Source organism: Chinchilla lanigera, unplaced genomic scaffold, assembly GCF_000276665.1.
Source record: "Chinchilla lanigera isolate Chin_1 unplaced genomic scaffold, ChiLan1.0 scaffold00027, whole genome shotgun sequence".
In the NCBI taxonomy this organism is placed as follows: Eukaryota; Metazoa; Chordata; class Mammalia; order Rodentia; family Chinchillidae; genus Chinchilla; species Chinchilla lanigera.
In genome coordinates, this window is record NW_004955428.1 from 4,006,726 (window position 1) to 4,021,001 (window position 14,276).

Consider the following 14,276-nt stretch of genomic DNA (forward strand, 5'->3'; position numbering starts at 1 on the left):
GAGTGGCTCGGGATTGGGTGACTGTGACAATACTGGAAGTATGTGAGCTGGGCTAGGTAGGAGGCACAGCAGCACCTCTGCAATATGCAGAGAGACACGCAGAAAGAGCAATCTGCACAATACAGATTGAGGAAGTATCTTGTGTTTTTGGATGTGTGCTTCAGCTTTGATGTCTGTTCTTCATGCCCTGAGACGTCATGGGTTCTTTCAGCAGCACGCCCACTTCAATCTCAGCCAACAGCGCAGCGTCACTCAACCCACTCACGCATACTGTTTGGGAACTACAGGCAGGACATCACTGACCTGTCTCATGTTGCTTTAAAGGCTACACAACAGCATTTGCGTTGCTAAAAGCCAATTGAAGGGATAAAGAAATATCCCACGAAATTAGGGCCAGGTTCAGCCAAAATGGAGACAAATGCTCTTCTTTCAAGGAGAGCTGTCCCAGTGGTCCTTCACAGAGGGAAATTAATGGCAATGTGTCTTAGTGTAATAACTTTTTTTTGTGTGTGTCTTTTTGAGACAGGGTCTCACTATGCAGTTCAGGCTGGCCTTGAGCTCACTTTGTAGCCCAGGCTGGTCTCAAACTCACAACAATCCTGCCTCAGCCTTCCGAGTGCTGGGATTACAGGCATGCGCCACCACACCTGACTGTAGTAACTTTTTAAAAAATTTAACATTCATTGTATTTTTTAATCACACCTTACAAGTAAAATAAGTGGTCATCTCTGAATAGTAGTGATTTGGTGACTTTAATTTTGTCTGTGTGCTTTTTAATACTTTGCAAATTTTGTACAATCAACATGTTATAATCAGAAAAATAATAATTGTTTTGCTTAAAATGCTGTCATCAGAATAGATGTTTTTATATGTGCTTTTTAATACTTTACAAATTTTGTATAATCAACGTGTTATAATCAGAAAAATAATAATTGTTTTGATTAAAACAGTGTCATCGGAACAGATCTTTTTGTACAGAGAAATGTTGTCATTCCCAATGAAGATTCCAGCACAGGTTCCAGCATGTTGCTTGTGGAGAAGAGTGAGTGATATTCTCCTTTCTTTCTCTGTAGGCTCACCCCAGGACATGGCAGCCGTGAGAAGCCAGGCAGCCCTGCAGAGCATGCGGACTTCGCGGCTGATGGCACAGAACGCAGGCATGATGGGAATGGGACCGTCGCAGAACCCAGGGACGATGGCCACAGCTGCGGCCCAGTCTGAGATGGGCCTGGCCCCTTACAGCAGCACGCCCACCAGCCAGCCAGGAATGTACAGCATGAGCACAGGGATGACCCAAATGTTGCAGCACCCAAACCAAAGTGGCATGAGCATCACACATGGCCAAGCCCAGGGGCCCAGGCAGCCTGCGTCTGGCCAGGGGGTCGGGATGGTGAGTGGCTTTGGTCAGAGCATGCTGGTGAACCCCACCCTCACCCAGCAGCACCAGCAGATGAAAGGACCAGTGGGCCAGGCCCCGCCAAGGCTTCAGAGCATCATGGGGACCGTCCAGCAAGGAGCACAAAGCTGGCCACAGAGGAGCTTGCAGGGGATGCCCGGGAGGACTAGTGGAGACCTGGGACCATTCAACAATGGCGCCAGCTACCCACTCCAAGCTGGCCAGCCAAGACTGACCAAGCAGCATTTCCCACAGGGACTGAGCCAGTCAGTGGTGGACGCTAACACTGGTGCGGTGAGAACCCTCAACCCTGCCACCATGGGTCGGCAGATGATGCCACCACTCCCAGGGCAGCAAGGCACCAGCCAGGCGAGGCCAGTGGTCATGTCCGGCCTGAGCCAGGGGGTCCCTGGCATGCCAGGCTTCAGCCAGTCCCCAGCACAGCAGCAGATGCCCAGTAGCAGCTTTACCCCAAGCAGCCAGGGCCAACCCTACGAGCGGAACCCTGCTCAGGACTTGTCATACAATTACAGTGGGGAGGGCGCGGGGGCTTCTTTCCCAGGGCTCCCTGACAGTGCGGACCTCGTGGACTCCATTATCAAAGGCGGCCCAGGGGATGAGTGGATGCAGGAGCTTGATGAATTGTTCGGTAACCCCTAGTCCCAAGGGGTCCCGAGAGCCACAACTGGAGTGGTGCAAGCTTAACCCGTGAAAAAGAAGCAGGATGCTGACTCATCCTTGTGTTTTGTTTTTTTGACCCACGTAAACTGAGCAAAACTGCAGCTGGCTGGCAGGGGAAGATCCAGGTGTCAATCAGCCCTGCAGAGCCTCTTTGCACCTGATTTTCACACAGCAATCAAGATGAGACATCCTGCGGACCCCTGCTGCAAGAGGGGAGGCCCGGGGGTCAGGTAGGGAAGATGCCAGCAGCCGAAGCCCCTCTGCTCAACGGCCCTGATGATCGCCTGGCCCAGCAGGAGCTGCTCCAGCCCATAGGAACTGCCAGCCCTCCTGGCCCGGGTCCAGGGACTGCAGATTTGGAGACAGGAGATACAGAGCCTCAGCCGAGGAGACCCTCAGAGAGGCTGCTGGGCGGTGGCCCAGGCCACGTGCACAGGTCAGAAAGGCGCTGAATCTGGGTAGAAAGAGATGTCTGCTTCCAGACTTGCTTAGTACTGGGGGAATAGCAAGCTGGTCCCAGAGAGACAACCAAGGATCCCACAGACTAGTCTCCCGGCCCGTGATGGCCCTTGAGCATTGCGAGGCGTTGCTGTGGCCGCCGATGAGGACAGCCAGCTGAGCTTGAGAAGGCCCAGTCCTGGCAACAGATCCTCAGCAGGAGCCTCCTGGGTTCCCAGGCCAAGGTGATACATCCAGGTGGTTCTCATCTGCCTCTGACAGCTGCGGGCGTGGAGAGACCTCTGCTGCATTCTGTATCCTCCAGCCAGCGCCTCCCTCCCCCATCCCACCTGCCTTGCCTCCCCTTCCAGACTCTCCACGAAGCAAGGCTTTGGGCAGAGTGAGAACCAGTGGAAGAACTGAGACAATGCCTGACATGCGGAGGCGACACTGGAGCTTTCGTCCTCCAACACATGCAGAATTGAACAGAGTCTCTGCTTGGAACTGAGCGGGCTGTGCTGGAGCTGGAGTCTCCCCAAGGAAGAAAGGCCTGGAGGGGACCAGGCTGGGCTCCCTTTGGGGAAACCCCAGGGGTGCTCGCTCTGAAATTGGCCTTGTTCGTCATCTCTGCAATCAGAAAGACAAATATAAAATCCCAGAGATGGGAGAACATAAAAATCAGTAGCTCTGCCATACAAATTTGGGTGGTAACAGGGGAAGACTTGGTTTCTTTCCTAAGGGCAAAGTAATCCCCTTCGAAAGTTCTGTACAGTTGTTCTCTTTGTAAATCAGTCGCATCTCCCCTAACAGAAATCTGTCACAAGGAGTCAGCAACTTCTGCTGTCACAGGCTCGTCTCCTGGTGTCTGCCTCCCCTCCCATGGTCCCATTGTGGAGGCTGTATGACACAACTACTGTCTTGAGTGTGAGTGGCATGTGTTTTCCTCCTGTCCCTCTCCCTCCATGTCCTACATGCTGGCTCTTTCTGTGCACACACACAGCTCCCAGAAGAAAAGAGCTTGGAGGGTTGGACCGCAGCGCTTCGGGCAAGTCAGGATGCGTGGGAAGCATTGCCTTTGACCTGCTCTCCATAAGCCCCAGGTTCTAGATCTGCCTAACACAGGCAGGGAGTGAGGCTGGAGACGCTGGGCTGATGGGCTGTGTGCCCTCTCTGAAGCGCGGTGGTAGGGTGACTGCGAATTCTGTAAATGGGGAGGGAATCCCACTGGGAAAAGAGAAGAAAACCAAAAAGTGAAGGAGAAAACACAGAATTATTACCTTTTCCTGCAAGGTCCAGGAAATAAATATAAAATAAATATATAAGCAATGATGAGAAACTGGAGGTGGCTGACGGAGACAGGGGTTTCATTATCTTTCCAGAGCTGCCTCCAAGCGCTCAGTACAGGGACCAACTCATAGAGAGGTAGATTTTAATGAGGTGGTTTTGTTTTGTTTTTACTACGGTGCTGATGTATATGTAATGTCTAAAAAAAAGTTATTTGTACATAAGTTTTTACAATACTGCAGATATCACTGGGTCTACTATCTGTAAAAAAATATATACATATAAATATATATATATATACTGTTTGTTTAAAATAGAGTATTTTTATTTCATTCCTTAACTCATCATCACAGCAGTGGTATTGCACTTCAGACGACATCTAATTACTAATTTGTACTGTATGACCTATGGCAACTTGCTCCATTTTATTCAGATTTTTCTAGTTTTCTGTTTTGACTTTGTACATTGAGCATTGCTTATTTCCTTCGAAGAAATGTACAGGACTCTGAAATGTAGAAATGAAGTGATGTTGACATACCACTTTTAAAGAAAAAAAAATAAAAGATCATTATCTGAATCAATCCAAAGTATACTTCATTTTAGTCTCCAAAACTCTTTAGGCAGATACATTCTTCTTGGGATTTAACTGATTAACCGTGGTTCTTTTCTCAACACTTTCATGTCATTATTTAAACGTGTAGCAATAGAGAAGGATCATTCCAAGCCCTTTCAGTTCAAGCAAACTGAGACTTTCTAAATGTGCTGGGTACTGGGAGGGGCGTGGCAAAGTCCTCTCTGCAAGGGACACGCTGAGGTCCATTCGTGGATTCGGGACCACAGCAGTTCGGCTTCAAACTGGCTCATTCAGAGATTCAGAAAACGAACGAGTAAAAACTTATATGGGGAAAAAGTCAAGGTGTAGCTGGAGGGCTGTAGCGCAGAGGTCTTGCCCCTGCAACGGATGCGGTCAGTAACACCCAACTCCCTCAGGAGCCTTACTTCTCCCAGTCCACCCCGCGCTGTCAGAGCCATGGCCCAGCCCAGCTTTGCCTGCTGCCACCCCCAGAGTGGAAAGTGCTCGCGAGTCTACGCCTTCCATTGGCGCAGGCTGGTGAGAGCCCAGTTTACTTGTCTGGACCAACCAAGACAGGATGTGTGCTCCAGACTCCCACAAGGTCAGACAGAGGCTGGGACCTGGCTTAGTTCCTTCCCCTTCTCAGCCCTGCTTCCTCACCTCTTTTCCTTTTCTCTCACTGGAGCCCTTCATTAACCCATCCCATACATGCAGACCCATTTCTCCACCTCCGGGAGACCTGGCCTTAGCTCCCCGGCAGACTTTACAAAGCATGGTAAGACAGCATGTCTCAACACTGTCTGGGTGAAGCTGAGAAACAGACCACAGAATAAAGCTATCCTCAAAAGTGGACCCCAAATGAAGCTGAGTTTTAGTAAACACCAACTGAGAGTTCAAATGAATTTATAGACGAGGCTGGCCCTGACCGTGGTGAGCAGAGGGTCCAGACTGTCTAGCGGAAAACACAACGGAGAAAGCAGTGTGCCAGTGGGTTTGGCCCCTTTGGCACCGGCTCAAGACTCTACTAGGTAATGTGAGTAGCAAAGTGAACTGATTCGGAGTACAGGGAAGGCACGGGGGAAGCTGACCAGCGGGGTGAAAACGGGAAGCTCTGAGAACAGCGGATTGCTCTTCCTAATCTTGACATTACAGGATGAACGGATGGCTTTCTCCTTCAAGGTGATTTCATATCTGTAATCCCAGACATGCTAAGGACTGTGTCAAGCAAAGTGGGTGGATGCAGATGACTTGATATTATTGCTTATTAGTGATTTTTTTCAGTCAAATCCTACTGACCTCTAATCCTAATAAGTAGGGAGGAAAACTGCCTAAGAACAGATACCCCTTTGCTATTTGTGTAAGCAGTGTTTTTTGCATTTTGTTTTTTGAGACAGGGTCTCACTGTGTAGCTCAGACTAGCCTTGAACTCACTATGTAGCCTAGGCTGGCCTTGAACTCACTTCGCAGCCCAGGCTAGCCTCAAACTTGCAGCTATCCTCCTGCCTCTGCAGGAGGGCTGGGATTGCAGATGTGCGCCACCACTCCCAGTGCATGAGCAGTATTTCTTATTGTTGCTTCTTTGTTGCTGGGGTTTAATCCCAGGGCCTTTACAGTGAGCCACATCTCCAGCTCTTTTCTTATTTTTTATCTTGAGACAAGGTTTTGCTCAGTCACCCAGGCTGGGCTGGAACTTGCCATCCTCCTCCCTCAGCCTCCCAGAGCACGGGGGTTACAAACACAAACCACCACACCCAGCTTCATTTTCTTTGGATTGTTTCCTTTCAATCTTCTCTATTCTCTTCTCTGTTGCCTTCTAAGGACATGAGATTTCCATACTGGCATCCTGTGGGCAAGCTACCACAGGTACCTGTCTCACAACGCAAAGAGGAAATTACCAAAGCTTCCACACACCTGAGATCTTGGGTCCCTGCCCACATCAGAACATCAGAGAGAGGCCAGCAATAACAGCCAAAGCTGTACGGAGGCCATCTCCAGTCAAACCTCCAGTGTGAACACAAGAAACTTTGGAGCTATCCAAAACTTGATTAAAAGTTCCAACTTCCTTTAGAATTTTTAACTTTTTACTATGCACATCTTTAAGCCATCAGAACAGTAGAAAGAATACCTATACAATCACCAACTGGAGAATACCTATACAATCACTGGTAATGCCTTCCACAAATGCTTCACATACGTATCTGTTTCAAAGTTGTTTGCACCTGACCGCTTCACCCTTAATGCCTCAGCTTTGCAGCTTCAAAGAATCTGGACATTCCCTTCCCTGGCCACAACAGCATTATCACGTCTAACGTGATCAACATGAATTTCCTAATAGCTGCTTCTCACTCACTATGCAGACCACTCCAGTTGTCTCACACACACACTCCAAAGATTGGTTTTTCTAACCCGGATTGGATCAAAGATCTCACGCTGCCCTGCGGTTTTTATGCCTCTTCAGACTCCATTAACAGAGGAAAAACTCTCTGTCCCTTCTTTTATGACGTTGACTTTTTAAGGAAGTGAGTCCAATTTCTAAAAGTAAAATCTGTCAATTTACTGATATTCCAACAAATATATGTACAATCGTCAAATCAGTCAGAAACTCACAGCTCTTTGGCCAGCGTGTTTGCTCCCTGTAGCCAAAGCTAATAGAAACAAAATAATCAAGAGGTTACCTGGTGACAAAGGGATTAGAACAATGGAAACAAATTATCTTGTAGTGTTTAAAGACACAAAGCTTTGATAGGGTACAGCCATGGCCTGTTTCTTTTTTGTTTGGTTTGGTTTTTTGGTTTTTGGTTTTTTTCCAGTACCAGGAATTGAACACACGACCTTGCGCTTGCCAGGCAAGCGCTGTGCCGCTGAGCTAAATCCACAGCCCCGGCCTGTTTCTAAATGTTCTCTATACAAACCAGTTTAGCTGCTTTAAAAATCCTAAAGTATAAGATGCAGAATGGTTTTTGTTTTTGTTTTTCCGACTTCCAAAGGACAGTAGTCTGCAGAAATCGTGCTGGAAGGTCAGAAGCTTGCACTTTCTTCCTTCACTGTCTTCAGTGACTAACACAAATTGTCAGGATTCAAGCCACCATCATAATAGATAAGAGAATCGAGGGGAAAGATTGCAGAGTCACAGTATTTTCCAAATGAGCCCCATTTTATCTAAGAGAAAAATGACGGCCACAAGCTATGAAGTACTGAGGTGGCACCACCAGCAGGTGACAGGTCAGGGGAGGGTGGTCTGACCCTAGAGTCTCCACCAGTTTGCTGCATGGCTTCTAATTGATGCTGGGCCTTACCCAAAGTCAAACAGTCAAGGGCTGGGGATATAGCTCAGTGGCACAGCGCTTGCCTTGTAAGCATGAGGTCATGAGTTCGATTCCAAGTACTAGAAAGAAAAAAACTAGTTAAAACAGTCAACATGTGGGAGAGACCCTAGACCAGCATCCAAATGTTCCCCTTCCAGACCACTACGTCTTCCACACACTGTGAGGTACTAACACCACTATTTGGAATCACAGGGCTGTCCCATCTTCCTTCTCTACAACGCCAGAAACACTAGCATGCAGAAGCATTCCTTTCTTTTCCTACTATGCATAGCGTTTGTAACTGCCTCTGTCCCTACCATAAAGAAATGTCTCATTAGGGCTGGGAATTTAGCTCAGCGGCAAAAGCACCTGCCTGGCAAGCGCAAGGTCGTGAGTTCGGTTCCCGGTACTGGAGAAAAACAAACAAAACAAAAAAACAAACAAACAAAAAAGAAATGTCTCATTAAATGGCTTCTTGATGCCCACACCAGACTCAAAGCTGTCTGATTTTTTTTCTAGAAATATTGATAGAGGGCTCTGTTCCTAATGTTTTCCCTAAGGCCTTTGAAGCCTTTGACACAGACTCATTCCCATTTTGCAGATGAAGAAAATGCAGAAGTGTCAAGTGTACTGTGCGGGAGGGAGTTGCAGCCCAGGGTCAGGAGAGCCACACGGCTCAGCTTGTTTCCTGCCTCCAGGCCACGTGATGCTCGTGGAGTCCAGTCCAGGTTCTGCAGCCATCAGCAGGACCCTCCTCCTCTGCCCAGGGGCTAGAGTATTCACTTAGCTCTGCTCCCTGGGTCTCCTCAAAATGAAGTGATTTTTTTTTTCCTTTGTTCTTTATAAAGCACATTTTCACAGCCAGATCTGCTTCGTGCCATTAGCTGGTGACTCTCTCTGGCTACTTCGTGTGTCTGCCTGACTTCCCCCACTCACAGCCATCTGTTGCATTTCAGCAACCCGTGCAGTGGGGCTTGGCTGCCTTCCCAGCATCTGTCTGGAACCTTCCATCGAGACAGAAGCTGTCGCAGAGGCAAGCTATGGCGGTGATCCACAAAAGCCCCCGCACACGGGTCAGGCTGCTTTGTCCCCACAAAAGCGACCGTGACATCAGCATGTTCTTCTAAACCTGGAGCTCAGCCCACGGCTGCTCATCACATGCACAGACCACCCCAGCAATCCAGCTCTTAAACAAACAGGAAATGCGCTCCCTTCTCCAAAGCCATCTCAAGAAAAACAAAACGGAAGACTTTTTAAAAATTTATTTAACCAGCAACATGGTGTTCCCTTCAGAGTGGAAACAGCTTGGGCAAACATGAAAGTGAAGGGAAGAGAAAAGTTAGAAGTATCGCCTCAGTTTCTTGGCAATGTGGAGGTCCAGGTATTCGTTTAGAAAGCTGTTTGCGATCCCCAGGGCACTGAGGCCTATCAACAAGGCCAAAGTCCCCAGGCTCAACTGGAAACCGCTCATCCTGCCGGGTGGACATGAGGGACAAGAGTGACAACCCAGGCTACCCTGAGGAAGCTGGGAGACCCAGCACAATTGACACTGCCCAGAGCTCCCATGCTTTTACCATCTGAACTTTCAGGTTTATTGCATAAATGAAAGGGGGTGCCTCACTGGAGAGGTGAGCTGACTTCTTTGACCATTCAAAGGACTACCAGAGCTGAGCAGAATTGTTCTCCTGATAACCTTCTAGACACTGCAAAATTATTCCTGGGGGGGCTGGGGATTTAGCTCAGCGGCAAAAGCGCCTGCCTGGCAAGCGCAAGGTCGTGAGTTCGGTTCCCAGTACCAGAGAAAAACCAAAAAAAAAAAAAAATTATTCCTGGGGTTGAGTGGACAGGTTTGTAGGTTGTTACCGTTTACTTGTAAGGTTAGGTTGTTACTGTTAGGTTGTTTATTTAGGTTGTTTTGTTTGGACTGAACCCAGGACCTTCTCACTGAGCTACACCCCCAGCCCTTTTTTAAATTTTTTGAGACAGGGTCTTGCTAAGTTGCTAAGTTGCCCAGACTAGATTTGAACCTGAAGTCCTCCTGCCTCAGTCTCTCCCAGTGCTGGGATTACAGGTATCTACCACCACATCCAGCTCGGTGCACACTTTTATGCCTGTGCTTCCCCATCTCATGCCTGATTATATGGTCTGGCAAGACACGGCCTCAGGCAACATGGGTCACTATTGCCACTGCAGCTCTCACTGATTTTTTTAATATTCCTGAGGAACAGTAAACTAGGCCAGACTTTCCCCTGCTATGTCCTGCATAAATCCCCATTACTGGGTTTCCCTTACCTTTTTTCAGCAGCTTCTGAATATCCCCAGAAGTACTTCTGACGGGCATATAGGTACACCAGACCCAGACAAGCAGCAAAAACTGCAGAATGGGAAGAAAAAGAAAAATATATATATATAGCATATGATAGCAGTCTTTCAAAATACAGTGTGGAGATGGAGAAAATATTTATAAAATATGTATATGACACGATACTTGTACCCAGAATGTATACAGAACATTTACAATTCAATTTTTTAGGACTTTGTTTTTCATATGGACAAAATATTGGAATAGACAACTCACTGAAGAAAATACACAGATGTGGCAGTAATCACATAAAAAAAAAATGTTTCCATAAGTTTCAACATGAACAAAATGTCACTTAAAACTACTACTCTATGTGTCCACCAGAATAGCTAAAATTTTAAAAGACCAACCATATAAAATGGTGAGGATGTGGAGCAACTGAAATCCCCATAGGTCACTGGCAGGGATGTAAAATAGTTGTGTTAATCAGCTTTCATGTCACTGAGACACGATACCCGACACTCGCAACCTGAGAAGAGGTTTAATTCAGCTCACGGTTTCAGGGGATTCAGTCCATGGGTAAGTGACTCTCAGGCAGAAACAACATGGCTTAAGAGCATGGTGAAGCAAAGATGACTTGCTCACAGTGGCTGGGAAGCAGAGCAAGGGAACAGAGCCAATAAGGAAGACATCAGGAAATAGAGACAGACCCAAGATCAGGCTTCCGTGACATACCCCAAAGCGTGCTTATTAGTCTCCCAGGCCAGTTGAGCTGGCACAATTAAGCTTAACCAACATAATAGAACAGCCACTTTGAGAAGAATTCTGCTAATTTCTTACAAACCAAACACACCATTTTACCCAACAATTCCATTCCTATTGCTCAGTAAATGCCTGTAAGGTCAGTAAGAATATTTGAGTTGTGAACTTTCATAAGTGTAAGATTCACCTTGTCAGCTTATAAATGAATCTGACTTATGAACAATTCTCTTGGAACAGAACTTGTTTGTAAACCAGGGACTTACTGTATTTGCCCAAGAGACATGAAACCATGTCCATAAAGTACAAGAATGTTCACTTCAGCTTTATTCACAGTCAGCCAAAAATTAGGAATTATTTTTTGGCCCAGAAGTCTATCATGAGAATTAATAACTAAGTTGTGACAGAGGCATTCAGTGGAGTGCTACTCAGCAATGAAAAGAAACAGATACAACACCACAGTGAGTCTCAATAACACTTTGCTGAGTGAATGAAGCATTACACCAAGATACATATTATACAGCTCCACCAATGGGGTGTTCTAGAACAAAGCAAAATGATGAAAAATCAGAACAGTATTTGTATCTGGAGGGAAGCAAGAATGGGATGACTGCGAGTGGGAGGAGAAACTCCAGTGGCGGCCATGTTTTACATCTTGCTGAGGCTTGAACTCACAGAACCACAGATGTCTATGCTTCCCAAAACTCATCGCACACTTATGATCTGTGACTTCTACTGTACGCAAATTTTATCTCAGGAAAAAAGAAGTACAAATTGTGATATAATGTTCTGCCATCCTTATCAATGAAAATGTCAATGTCTTCCTTCAGCCCCTCACAGATACAAACTACCAGAACCCTTACATTTAGAAAACAGCTATTTTTGGGAAAAATTAAAAATGAACTAAAGATTAAAAAGGAAAAAGCAGGCTGGGGATTTAGCTCAATGGCAAAGCGCCTGCCTGGCAAGTGCAAGGTCATGAGTTTGATTCCTGGTACCGGAAGAAAAACAAAAAAAAAGGAAAAAGCATGAATATAATGTGCTTCTGCCAGGATAAAAGAGCATGGATAGGGGCTAGGGATTTAGCTCAGCGGCAAAGCGCCTGCCTGGCAAGCGCAAGGTTGTGAGTTCGGTTCCCAGTACCGGAGAAAAACCAAAAAAAAAAATCACAAAAGAGCATGGATAAATTTTTTTTTTTTTTGTCTTTTTGAGACAGGGTCTCAATATGCAGTTCAGGCTGGCCTTGAGCTCACTTTGTAGCCCAGGCTGGTCTTGAACTCACAATGATCCTCCTGCCTCAGTCTCCCTAGTGCTGGGATTATAGGCGTGCGCCACCATGCCCAGCACAATGGATAAATTTTAAATTAAAATTTTTAACTTGAAAATTCAAGCCTTAATTCCATTTCCTTAAAATACTTAATTTTTCTTTTCTAATATCCTGTACATATTGTTTAATTCAAAGATATGTATTTATTACATTTTATATTCCATTTTTACTAATATTATATCATAATTATTTTCAGTTATTATCATGGTTCCTTTAACATCTTATATTTTTTGCAGATATATACATAATTCACTGTTAACAGTTTAGGGTAAAAGCCTTTGGAATTTTTCTCTTTCTAGCCAATCATATAAAAATATGTTTCTATGCATTTGTCTTACAATAATAGAAATGTGATATATAAGCTGTATTCTTTTACTTCACACACTGTGGAATGAATATGACCTTTAAAAATAAAAATAAAAAAATATTTAAATTCTATGTGTGAGCTGGGTGTGATGGCACAGTCCTGTAATCCCAGAACTCAGGTGTCTGAGGCAGGAGGATAGTTGCAAGTTTGAGCCCAGCCTGGGCTACAAAGTGAGCTCAAGTCCCGCCTGAACTGCATAGTGAGACTCCCTCTCAAAAAAAAAAAAAAAAAAAAAAATTCTGTGTGAGAGACTATGAAATGCTAAATAAAATAAAATTCAATATTTTATTTGGCCGTAAGGATTTTTAAATTTCTACTATATAACCATCTTTATTATAAAGATTGAGTTAAGACAACAAAGATACAAGCTCCTTGCTTTTATAGAGTTTATGTTCTATCATCAGAGACAGACCACAAACACCAAAAAAAAAAGAGAGAAGAAAATTGCAGACTTGAGAATGCCGTGAAGGAACTGAAGAGGATAGGGCAGAGGGAGCTGGCGGAGGCTCTAGGCAGGGCTCAGGGAAGACTGCTTGAGGGGATGATGTTAATCTCAAGCGTCAACTTGACTGCATTAAGAGATGCCAAGAGGGGTGAGGGTGTTAACACCAAGTGGATTAACCCACTGTTGGTTGACAGCCAAATGGGCTACTAAAGGGTGAAAGAAGTATGTCATTAGGAGCGTGCTTTTAGAGGCATATCTTTTCTGCAACTCTTACTGTTCCCTCTGTTTGCTAGCTGCCATAAGGGGAGCAGCTTTTCTTGGCCACACCCTTTCCACCATGTTGTTTCTGCCTCCACCACAGGACTACAGACAATGAACCCAGCTCACCATGGACTGAAGCGTCTGCAACCATGAGCCGAAATAAACCTTTCCTCCTTGAAGTTGTTTTTCTCAGGTATCTGTCACAGTAACAAAAAGCTGACCAGTACAGGCAGGGTCCTGAAGGGCAATGAAGCGGCAGAGCTTCCTGACATCTGAGGAAGTTCAAATATTCTGGGCATGCCCTCAGATTTGAGAATTATTGTCCTCATCTACTGAATTACTCCCACAAAGCCAATGAGAATGCTGAAGGAAGCTAATAGGCAACTTACTTTGCAAGAGAAAGAATGAAAAGAAAATTATGACCAGATACGCAAGAAATCCTTTCCTGCTGAACAGTCGACCTTATTTAGCCCATCAAGGGGAAGCCCAAAGGGTCAAATGGCAGAGATGGGATCCCATTATCAAAATGCACTTTTCTCATTCGTTGTTAATATGCTCTTATGTGACAAGGAACAGCCACTTTCACTTGTGGAATTAAGAAAAAAAAAAGTGTGAGTTGAAATAAAGTTAAAAGGTCTTTCTTTAAAGGTCATTTTATCTGAAATTCCTTAAGGGACAGTAAAAATTACAAGAGGTGGATGGCATTTCCTCTAGAAGCAGCTGGATTTTAGTTTATTTTAAATCTCAGTAATCAGATGCAGATCCAAATGATGCCACAAAAGTTACCGGAAATCAAAGAGAACTGAATTTTCCCACCTAAGTCTGTTAACACAGGTCTCACTCCCTGTTAAGCGAATAGGCAAAGTTAGGAAAAAGCCCTCAGCTCATCAAGGATACCTCAGTCAGGTGAAAAGGGATATTAGTAGCACTGCTACGGGTAGTGGGGCTAGATCCTTGCAGATCCCTTGGGAATGGTACATGGGTTGTGGGGACAAATATCTATAGTGTGTATTTGAAAGGGATATTTTACTTGCATTGGTCAATGTCAAGTTGGACAAATTACTTAATCTCTATCTCTCAGTTTTTACCTGTAAAGAAGGAATTAACTATAGACATTTTTTTTTTTTTTTTTTTTTT

General features: G+C 45.4%; 2 protein-coding genes across 10 annotated transcripts in view; one reads left to right on the forward strand and one right to left on the reverse strand.

Annotated features, from left to right (window-relative positions):
- The window catches only part of Maml3 (mastermind-like transcriptional coactivator 3), a 407,740-nt gene extending 404,471 nt beyond the window's left edge, over positions 1–3,269 (forward strand). For both annotated transcript variants that reach the window (XM_005386678.2, XM_005386679.2), the window contains exon 5: positions 1,074–3,269. In XM_005386678.2, the coding sequence (XP_005386735.1) occupies positions 1,074–2,056 (983 nt within the window). In that variant the 3' untranslated portion in view covers positions 2,057–3,269. The remainder of the gene's footprint in view (positions 1–1,073) is intronic.
- The window catches only part of Mgst2 (microsomal glutathione S-transferase 2), a 43,444-nt gene that overhangs the window by 672 nt on the left and 28,496 nt on the right, over positions 1–14,276 (reverse strand). For 5 of the 8 annotated variants that reach the window (XM_005386682.1, XM_005386681.2, XM_005386685.2 and 2 more), the window contains exons 4-5: positions 9,971–10,052; positions 8,926–9,150 (exon numbers count right to left, since the gene is read on the reverse strand). In XM_005386682.1, the coding sequence (XP_005386739.1) occupies positions 9,018–9,150; positions 9,971–10,052 (215 nt within the window). In that variant the 3' untranslated portion in view covers positions 8,926–9,017. Of the gene's footprint in view, positions 1–3,422; positions 3,740–8,925; positions 9,151–9,970; positions 10,053–14,276 lie in introns of those variants that run through there. The other 3 variants (XM_013515297.1, XM_013515298.1, XM_013515299.1) reach the window with 3 other exon arrangements.